Source organism: Acartia tonsa, chromosome 3, assembly GCF_053477335.1.
Source record: "Acartia tonsa isolate MP-2025a chromosome 3, ASM5347733v1, whole genome shotgun sequence".
In the NCBI taxonomy this organism is placed as follows: Eukaryota; Metazoa; Arthropoda; class Copepoda; order Calanoida; family Acartiidae; genus Acartia; species Acartia tonsa.
The window spans coordinates 40,241,937-40,253,081 of NC_137262.1; the positions used below are offsets into that span (position 1 = coordinate 40,241,937).

The 11,145-nt window shown below is 32.0% G+C and overlaps 1 protein-coding gene across 1 annotated transcript; it reads right to left on the reverse strand.

Moving 5' to 3' along the window:
• Positions 1-1,123: 1,123 nt before the first annotated feature.
• Positions 1,124-11,144, reverse strand: LOC145314145 (gamma-tubulin complex component 5-like). Its single transcript, XM_080153943.1, has 21 exons — positions 11,020-11,144; positions 10,454-10,526; positions 9,944-10,071; positions 9,454-9,530; positions 8,876-9,105; positions 8,460-8,575; positions 7,484-7,649; positions 7,161-7,297; positions 6,839-6,938; positions 6,358-6,493; positions 5,465-6,062; positions 5,084-5,213; positions 4,610-4,716; positions 4,371-4,436; positions 4,033-4,164; positions 3,602-3,725; positions 3,306-3,463; positions 2,434-2,511; positions 2,115-2,159; positions 1,759-1,854; positions 1,124-1,488 (listed from the first exon to the last, which is right to left on the reverse strand). The coding sequence occupies exons 1-21, from the start codon at positions 11,121-11,123 to the stop codon at positions 1,377-1,379; spliced, it is 2,913 nt and encodes a 970-aa protein (XP_080010069.1). The 5' UTR covers positions 11,124-11,144; the 3' UTR covers positions 1,124-1,376.
• Position 11,145: the final 1 nt, after the last annotated feature.

An 11,145-nucleotide genomic window follows, 5' to 3' on the forward strand; every position in this document is an offset into this window, starting at 1 on the left:
ATTTTTTAATGGATTTATGCATTAATTATAATGAAAAACAGTTTAAGGTAGATTTTAATGATTTTTCTAAATAAGAAATAATTGAAAAAAAAGAAATTCTATCCCTATCACTTTAGAGGACAGCCGCTGACCCCCAGTCTTATGGATGAAACTAAATACATGTTAAAGATAAAAACTACCCTGAAAAGTATACAAAAATGTTTTTTGATGTGTTAAAAAAATCCATTTTAAAATCTTGATTTTGAGGATGATGGCCTTTAAAATGCTCTTACTGGTGGTGAAGGTGAGCTAAATGTTATCTAAGTACATGACCATTACAACAACTTGTCTATTAACCTATGTACCTTTTTTGTAGTAATAGCAAGCCTCCAGTGGAGCCTCTCGACATGAAATATAACTTTTATCTAAAAACTACATTATTTACTTTATGAATTTTAGTAATTAAAATTGCAATTTTTTTCTTTTTTAATATTGCTTGGCTGGAGGCTGCTATGACTACAAAAATTGAACCATAGTTCAATATATAAGTTTTTATCATGGGCATGCACTTTGATAACATTTAGCTCACCATCACCACCAGTAAGAGCATCTTAAAGGCCATCATACTCAAAATCAAGATTTTAAAATGGATTTTTTAAAACACATCAAAAAACATTTTTGTATACTTTTCATGCTAATTTTTATCTTTAACATGTATTTAGCTTCATCCATAAGACTGCGAGTCGGCAGCTGTCCTCTAAAGTGATAGGGATAGAATTTCTTATTTTCAATTATTTCTTATTTAGAAAAATCATTAAAATCTACCTTAAACTGCTTTTCATTATGATTAATGCATAAATCCCTTAAAAAACTGTTATTTTATCAGAATTAATTTTTAAATGTGGAGAAAAGGGCAAAACAAACGTTTTCCCATCGATTTTCTTTTGATTTGCATAATGAAGTGGATCGGTAAAAAATACAAAAATATAGATTTTGATTGAAATATAAGCATTTTACTTTAAACAGAATCTTTTATCATACGTGTTGCTTTAACAAATAGAAACAATGTACTGTAAAGCTGTACACTTATGGAGTACCGTAAACAAAATATCCAGGAAAATGTAGATTGCATAATGAAGTGGTTCTGGGTTTAATTGAAAACACAATATTCTCAAAAAAAATATCAGCTACAAAAGGCAAATATTCACGCACAAGATTTTGATTGAAAGGTAATTTTATTCCTCCAAAGCATTGACTCTTAATTTTGTTTTAATAATCCAAAATAGAAAGAAATATTTAAGGGCTCTTAAAGCTATCATTTCAAATTACAACCTCTAGTAGAACTTAGAACCATAAAGATAAATATTACGAGTCGGAAAAAAAGCTGTTATGGGCAGCTAATATTGCTGTGGGCAGCTGTGTAGCAGAGCAGCTGCTAGACCCTCCAGGTGTGGCAGCTTCTTTTTTCTAACCATTTCGTTCAGCACAGTTGATAGAAAATTGTGACATCTATATAAATAAAATAAGCAAATATATATATTGAAAATCACGATATGCTAAATTAAAACAATCGAATCATTATAATTTATTACTAACTAAAGACTCTTATCTTAATGGAAAACAGGGATTATATTTGCATTATCGGAATTTTGCTTGGCTTAAATGAGATTAAATGGCATTTGAACCGCCATAATTCTTTTACATTTCTCAAACAGTTATTTTCGGCGTTCTTATTGCTCTGTTGATAAAGTTTTTCTATGTTATTTTAATTAATTTTACCTCGCATATTTGTCTTCCCAGTTAGTGATGGCACCAGAGTGTATGCTGCCCTTCATAATACCAGTATGAAACTCAATGCAGATGCCCAAAATCATGCTGAAAAAATACTAAATAGGTTACTTATACTTAAGCAATGCATCTATTTTTCAAGTTATAAATAGTTGATAAATGAATTGTATAACTGCATGTATTTGTACAATATTTTAATGTAACTGTTATAAACCAAGAAGCAATACGATATTTAAAAGGAACTAATATGTTTGGCCAAAGGAGAAGTTAAGACAAAATAGTTTTTTCCCCCTAAAGATCACCGAACAATTAATAAAAATTTAAATATTACAGTAAAATTTTCTTACTTGATTGCTTCTTTAAGCATTCTTACTTCGGGATGTAGAAAACACCTAAAATTAAACGTATTATTTATGTACTTTAGACTAAAAGAAGGCGTTTGATACATGTTACCATTAAGATATTTTATTGATTGCTGAGGTACTTTGTAAATCACAGAAAAATAAATTGTAGATGAAAATGTAAAATAATAATAACTGGTATCTTTAAAATCAGTAGGTATTACAAAAAATTTCAAATCTTAAGCTAATACTTTAGGGGTGTAGCCGCTAGTAAGTACATATAGAGCTAGCAATTCTTTTTAGGCAAATCCTAGAAAAGACTTACGTATCATGAATCTTGGTTAAGTACAACTGATGAACATCTATCAACATATCCAGATCTGTGGCTTTTGTTAATCCTTCCCTGCAACAAATATTATATAATACACTGCACTGTAAGAAAAAAAAAACAGTTACTTAAGATGATATTGTATGAAAGTCATTAACATTCAAAATAGTCTACTAATAAAAGTACCACAACACAGCAGATTTTAGCCATTTATATCCACTTAAAATATTAGACACACCCACTTTCTTTTAAAATTGATTAAGATAGAATTTTTCATGGGATGAATTTATAGAGTTTTCCAGTCTATCTACTATTTGAAGAACATTAGTTCTAATTGTGTAAAATATATAACTCTAGACATGAAGTATCCATGTAGCAGGGTGACAAAGTATAGAATATACCTCAATTCTTACTGTGTAGAATGTACAACTCTGGACATGAAGTATCCATGTAGCAGGGTGACAAAGTAAAGAATATACCTTAATTCTAATTGTGTAGAATGTACAACACTAGACATGGAGTATCCATGTAGCAGGGTGACAAAGTATATAATATACCTTAATTCTAATTGTGTAGAATGTACACCTCTAGACATGAAGTATCCATGTAGCAGGGTGACAAAGTATAGAATATACCTCAATTCTTACTGTGTAGAATGTACAACTCTGGACATGAAGTATCCATGTAGCAGGGTGACAAAGTAAAGAATATACCTTAATTCTAATTGTGTAGAATGTACAACTCTAGACATGGAGTATCCATGTAGCAGGGTGACAAAGTATATAATATACCTTAATTCTAATTGTGTAGAATGTACACCTCTAGACATGAAGTATCCATGTAGCAGAGTGACAAAGTATAGAATATACCTTAATTCTAATTGTGTAGAATGTACAACTCTAGACATGAAGTATCCATGTAGAAGGGTGACAAAATATAGCAGCCAGGCCCTGAGGAGCTGAAGCCTGTGCTGCTTTTGACCAGCATTGAAACTGTTCTCATTCAATTCTTTATCTTCATTTTCTTCCTGAAGAAAATAAAACAATAACATAATATCAACTGATTGAAAACAATGCTTTTAAACAAAAGTATTTAAATTTCTACTTTTGTAATATGTCATTTGGTTGTTAAAAAAATTGAAATTAAACATGAAGGGATTCTTTACCTTTTCAATTTGTCTATCCAGCTTGGCAATTTCTGGCAATGATATTGACTGGAGGCACCAAAGGGAATGTTTCAAGTTTACCAGGAACAAGAATATCTTGTTGTACATTTTCATATTGTCTTCACTAAATACAATTCTTATAATTGTAATGTAAATACTAGGTATCTTAAGGGATAAGATAATGAACAATAAATCAATCTACTACCTCAAATACAAAAAAGTACCCCTTTTGTAGATTCAAATCATTAGTGGCAGAGTGTGGACACTGAAGGTTTGAACAACCCAATCAAGATATGATAAAAGTCCCCTTAGTTTTAAAACTAACTAATGAGAGATCGTGTATATAACACTTTGCATATATCAGTAAAATTAACAGTCTAGGTATCCATTGTAAATATTCAATAATTCAAAAAACAAAAACTAAGATTTACCTTAATATAATATTAAGAGGCCAGGAGATGGTCATATTAATACTGAGTCCTCTCAGAGATAACACAGGGGAATGTTTATCTTCTTCTGAGAGTTCAAACCCGCAGGAAAACTGCTGAACCCAACCTTCAAATCTAGAAAGAAAACATTTTTTTAGTCCAATCAGACTCTTATATATCTTAGATTTACTTTTCTTACTTTGAAACTGACACACAAAGTTAGTCAAAGAAATGCGATTATGAAGTCAAACAGTTCTTCTTATTATCGACGAAAATTATCTTCCCAAGACTATTTTTCAATTTTTAATTATCTTCAAGATTAAACAAATAATCAAACTCACCTTTGTGATAGACTGTCTTGAAGCAACAAAGTCAGAGAGCTTGAATCCAAAAGATCTGAATCTTTTCTGTAAAAAATACAAATATGAACAATAATAACACATTAAACGTGCAGTAAGGCAACATTTTTTTAGATTAGACAATAATTATAAAAACGAATTTTGGCTAATGATGATTACTTGGGAAGTTTTTTTTTCTAGTTTTAAAGAGTCTCCATTACAAAAAAAAATAAGATAGGTACCTGTGAATGATTTGAAATATTTGATAGTTGAAGTCCTGCATGAGATCACCAGCCTCCATAAAGAATATTAGTCTGGCCTTTGATAATTCTTTCTCAAGATCTAACTCCTAACAAAAAGTTAATACTTAAAAATCATATTTAATCTCAATAATTAGGGAAGAGGAAAAGCGTCAGAAATATTATTTGACGACGAACTATAGATACATTGCATTCTCTCATAGTTTTGGGAGTAGATGGTTCGAGATCAATGAAATCATAAAGATGTGATGATTTGATTTCCGCCTACATCATACAATGAAAAAGGTACAATTCATAAAGGTTGCTAAAAGTAGACCAGGACTAGGTAATGAAGAATACCTTCCATTAGTTGTAATATCAGCTGTTTAATTTACAACTTTCTTATATCAAAAATATTCCTTCACATCTCTCATGAGATCATTTTAGTCAATACAACATCTTAAGACTGAATATTACCTTCATGATTAAATCAACTAATGCCTGACTGGATCTGTTGTAATGTTTGATAACACCAGCTGCTAGCGAATCAGACAGGATTGATTCCAGCGGTATCATAGGATCCAGATTGATTCCCAGCTTTTCACATCTAGATATGGAAATTAATTAGGAAACTAGATTAAAGTAATGGAGATATAGTTTTAAATATAACGTTTTGATTTTATCTATTTAAAATAAGAATAATGTTAACCATCGGTGGCGGAGCACAAAGAAAGAACAATTTTAATAATGATACGTTATTTTTCGTCATCTTGTTTCAAAAACATACTGACGGACATCCCTTTGTAATAGAGTAACTGCACCACATTAAAGATAAGGTATCCTTTTTAATATTATTACCTTGGAGATTGCACTTCCTCTTGCACAGAATCCAGGCCTTGAATTAGATTAGAAAATGCTGTGACAAGAAACTCATCTTCGGCAGCAAGTTGAAGAATATCATTAACATCCTGTTTATCCTTATCACTATGACCATTCTCACTTTCATCAATACCACTATCATTCAACGCAGAAGCATCATTAGTGGAATTTAATTCAATTGAAGGAATCTTTGAAGTGGCTGCTGCTCGGGGAGTAAACTTTGGGATTCTTTCTTTTATACTAGATAGAAACTCATTATAAATTGATAAATTAAAGAATACAATTTGACTGGCACTAAGCTTATCCATCTTGTATAGGATCTCATTGCTTTTGCCAGCTACTAAAATTCGTTTGATTAGCTTGACAAATAATGAAATTGGTTGAATTTTTTCTTGTATCAACCTTGGAAGATAAAGCCTATCCTTAAAAGCGTTATTCCAAACATCTTCTAGATCTTCTGAGTTCTTGTAGAAAATGAATTCTTGTCTGTAGTCGACCAGGACCCCATGGACGAGCCAGGTGTCCAGAATAGTCAGGTAGGGCTTCAGAGACATTAGAAACATGTCCATTAAAAGATCTAAATTAGTTAGAATTCAGATAATTGACCAATAATAAAATAACATTCTTTAAGTAAAAAAGGATACTAAAAATTAAACCTTTTCATTTACATACATAGGGAATTTCAATATGCCAATTTTAGAACAGTAATTTTTGGCAGTAACAATACAATGCACTAGCGACGGCAACCCACACAGTCAAGGGCTTTTTGTTATGAATGATCCTTACTACTTTATGTAATGGGATATTCTAAAGGCTTATTTAGAAAATGTAATGTCACCAGCGTACTAAAAACATATAAATATTAATCTTACCTATCATATCTGGATAAATGGAGGCGATGACAGCATTGTATAGTACAGATAATATCCTCATACACTTGTAACAATTCTCCTCCACGCCAAGGTCAAAATAATCACGGGTGGCCAAACTGTGAATACTTACAAGACCCTAAAGATAAAGGTTTTACAAATAAAGATTACATTAATAAAAAAATAAATGAGATAAGAAATAAAATATTAAAGTTAGCATTTGATAAGGAGAAAATGCAAATTGATACTTCAACTCAAGCAAGTGTTCCATTCTTTTATCAAGTAGACAATTTTACTCATTTATACTAAATTCAACATTAGTTCCAAAAATCTTAATGATAGGTACTATAATTTGGAACCAACAAAGAAACTTTTGAGAAATCATAACATATTTAATGGAATTTTTAGCTACTAAGATTATTTATTATTAACTTCAAATGCCCTTATTTAAATAATAAAAGGTCTTAAACTCGGATAATTTTACCTTAATTTTTCTAAACCAGATTCTAAGTTTGTCCAAGAGCATAAGGGTGGTAAATGTTGTTTCTTGTGAACTTATTTCTAGCTCTATATCCAACAAAAACCTAGATATTAAAAGTTTATTATCAAAATTTCATCCTTAAAATATAAATAAAATATTATCAATTCATGGCAATATCTTAATACTAACAATCATGCAAATTTTGATAAGGTTATTTTCTAATTTACCTAGCACTCAATATAACCCTATTTATTTACAATTTATTTCATTCTGTAGGATTCTGTGCTCAATAAGGCACTTTCAAGGAAACCGCCTTAAACTTTACCTGGAAAATTGTTCAAGGCCATGATTAAGACCACTGGTGTATGCTTCAACTGTATGTGGAACAGAGCCCGCAGGGCTACAGTTTATCTGATGTATAAATCCGTGGAGGGTGTAGATGTGTCCAAGAACTGAGGATACCTAAATATTTCAACATTAGATAGAAGAATTGAAAAAATAAATGTTTATTAATGTACCTATTCATTGATTTCGACTTATTATATTTTAAAGCATTGAAATTACCTCTAACAATAAACTTATGGACTGTAAAATTGGGAATAGATAATTTAATTTTTCAGATATTGAAACCTATTATGAATAATTTACCTCATTCAACATAGACTTAACAGCTTGATCAGTAGCACTGAGCAGAGCCACTAGATCAGTCACAACAAACTCTCCATTTCTGAGTTCAAAGACAGGTGACTCTGTGGGGGCCCGCAGCATCCATAATACTTCTCTGATCAGCTGATATTCTGATAGCTTTTCTGTTCTGATGTAGCATAAAGGATTAAGCAATTAAATTATGTCAGTTTTTTGTTATAAGAAATAAGATGTGTATCCTTCTAGTCTTTGTCCCTAGGATCTACTAGGAAAGCTATTTCAGCTAAATTTATATGCTGGGTCTTAATTGTCATAGTTTAGACTCTAAGACTCTAAACGGTGTGACTTTGTTAGAAAGTTTTTAAAAATATACAAACTTTATTTAGAGTCAATTATGGCCAAAATGGCCACACAATCATATTCTTATTAGGTAGGTAAGGACCCGCGACCGTGGCTCAACACTTAGCGCATCCGCTCGTCGTCGGGAAGGTGATAGGTTCGAATCTCGGGCCAACACCGCGTCATAACTAAAGACGTTAAAAATGGTTCCTACTGCTACTATGTCAGATGCGCGACATAAATAGTTAGAGTAGGGGGAATGCCTTGGCCCAAAACAGGCGCAACTCGTTACCATGCACAGTTTGGACTTCTCAGACAAAAGTCGTGCATCACAGAGAGTTGGTTGTCTGTTAGTGTTGGATGTTACTTAACCTAATATCCTTGGGTGTTTGGACAGAGAAGGGTGCGCAACAGTCATCCTTAGTTCTCCTGGATTGCTGGACCAGAACCTAGACAGTACACCAAGTCGAAAAGGTCCTGGACTGTAATCCTGCCCGTACGAGGTAATCTAGGTAGGTAGGTAAGTCTTATTTTATTTCCTTTAGGTATTGTATTTCATTTTATTTCACTAATCATTCCTCCTTCGTCTTTCACTTAGTTCATTAACCAAGTTCATAAAAAGCTATAATCCAATATGTACCTAACATCCAGTTTTCCTTTCTGTTCCAAGCTCTGCTCTATTTGTGTAGTAAATGTATTAGTTCCAATAAGCTTGAGATCTTGCTCCTCATCCCAATATGGAAATTGAACATTTTCCTAACAAAAGAAATTAACATAAACTTTTTTGATTGTTTAAGTACCTAAACTAACATTTAAAAAGTTTATCAGTTGAAGCATTAGATCTAGTAGGTAAATGACTTTAATGTATTCAGATATCTTAGATTTAAATTATGTAACGTTAGTCATCTTCCCCTTTCAAAGCAAAGGTCATAATTGCTAAATGCGACGCCGCTATTTCATTCATATCTTTACAGTACAATAGCCTGAAATAAGCAAAATCATTGATATTTCTAAAGCAGAGTACGAATAAGAATTGAGGATTCTTTTTAAAAATACCTGAAACCATGTTTCCATAGTATTATCCAGCGAAAACGAATCCTGTGCAACTTTTCTACTGGCTAATACAGGTTCATGTTGATCAGAGTGACGGCTCCGAGAGCTCAGCTCCTCGGACTCGCTGTCCTCCGACCACACTGAGAGGTCAGACTCGGAGCCAAAATGTTTGGGAGATTCTTCTCCATCCTTCAGGATGGCCAACCAGTCCACTTTGCCCTCTTCTTCTGGTTCTAAAACATATCATAATGTAAACTATCAAAAAATGTTTAAAGAATGTATGTAAAAAATCTCGAACAGGAAAAAAGGTTTTAAGAAACAGGGACTTTAAGGGATAAGACATTGGTCGATAAATAGAAATACATCGCCATTGATTATAAACAAAATTACCTCTTTTACAAATTTAATATATTTGTTGAAAAGTTTGAACATGTTAAATAATGAAATAAAAATCAAATAAAAGTAGGTAGTTACCCAAAGTTTTTTTGTTAGCAAAAAGAATAAGATAACATGGTTTAAAACGTTGGATACCAGTGTAATTTACAATCCAATGACCCTCCTTCCCTGAATATACTACTGACCTTCTGATATTTCTCTGCCAGGAACATATTCAACATTAACAGGATTATCTGCTAAATTCAACAGCAAGGACAGCAACCTTCAAATAACAGTTTTTATATAGAGACAATACCTACACTTGTAGAAATGTTATAACAATGTGGTGTTTATGTAAGGTATCTAAAGGGATAAATTGATGTACAATTCCAATGATGAAACACAAAATTACCCCTATGTAGATTTAAATAAGTGGTAAAAACGTTTGAACACTCAACCAATGAACCAGCCAATTAAAACATAGTAAAAGTCCCCAACATTGTTAAGCCAACGTATAAGAAACGTTATCATAAAACTTTGGGGACTAGTGTAATAAACAGCCCATTGTCCCCTCTCTCTCTCTGTCTTTATGTACAATGCAGTGCCATATTCAAGAAACAAGTAAAAACGTTATTAATAAACAGATTTCTTTTCAACAAATATTTTATTGGCAATCCCAAAAATTTTATTACCTACCTATGGGGAAGATCGTGTTGTTCTAGTCTTTCCTTAAAGACTTGGCTATCTTTGAACTTAGTAATGAGATCTTCAAGATGCTTGGCTTTGTCCAACTGTGCATGAACTTTAAACTTTTCTGATATTCCCTATAAGAAGAAATAATGTTGATATTTATCTAGGTAGGTATTAAAAACAATGTCTCTCATATTCTCAAAGTTACATAAAAATACTAAAGGAAATCCACGCCTTTTATTTTTTAATTTTCAAAAAAGTGGGGAGTCTCTACCTTATGCACTGCAGTGATCTTAAAACCCATACTTAGACTAACCTAACACAAGCATCAAAATGATCTTTTTTACAAGAATATAAATAGTTTCCAGTTCAAACAAACTTGAAAAATTAGGATATAATATACATTTCTATCTAAAATCTGCCATTACAAATTGACAGATAGATAGACATCCTGCCTCTTACTACCTTTATTTGCTGAAAAACTGTCTATTTTTGAGTAAAAATAAAAAACTAAACCTTTATGGATTTATCGATCTTCCGTTCATCTGGATCTAGGTATTTGTGATACAAAAGATTTGATAGCACGAACCTAAATGTATAAAAATAAAAATGATGAAAACATTTAAGTGATGTTATAAATTAAGGAACATCGAGGACAATGGTCGGATCATGGAAAGAAAACGAAGTAGTGGGTTTCGTCGTATTTCCAATGTCTTTTCTCCTTTTTTCTAGCCACTGCGGGAGGCTCAAACCCTGCAGGGCAAACATTAACATTTACCTTACCTAAAATAATCAAAAACCCGCTACTTTGTTTCTTTCCATGATCCCAATGGTCCATTAATGATATCTATGACCCTTTAAATAATTTCAAAAAATAAAAAGTCCATGTTTGCACTAACTTATAAACTTAACTCACTTTAGCAATTTTTATAGTTGCTTTGTTTAAACCTACCAATCAAGATCTAATTTAACCAGTTTCTTAGCCAACGAATGAGAGAACAGGTATTAGTTTTTTTTTAAACTTTTGGTACGCGTATAATTTACAGTCAACTGTCCCCAATCTCCCACTTCTAAAACATCACCTTTCACATATTTCAAAGTTCTCCTCATCCTCTTCAAACTCTGTCATATGTTTGATCAGGTTCACAGCCTCCAGCTCGATTATCTGCTTCGGGTTTAGTGTCATTTTTAGGAATCTTTGTGTCTTA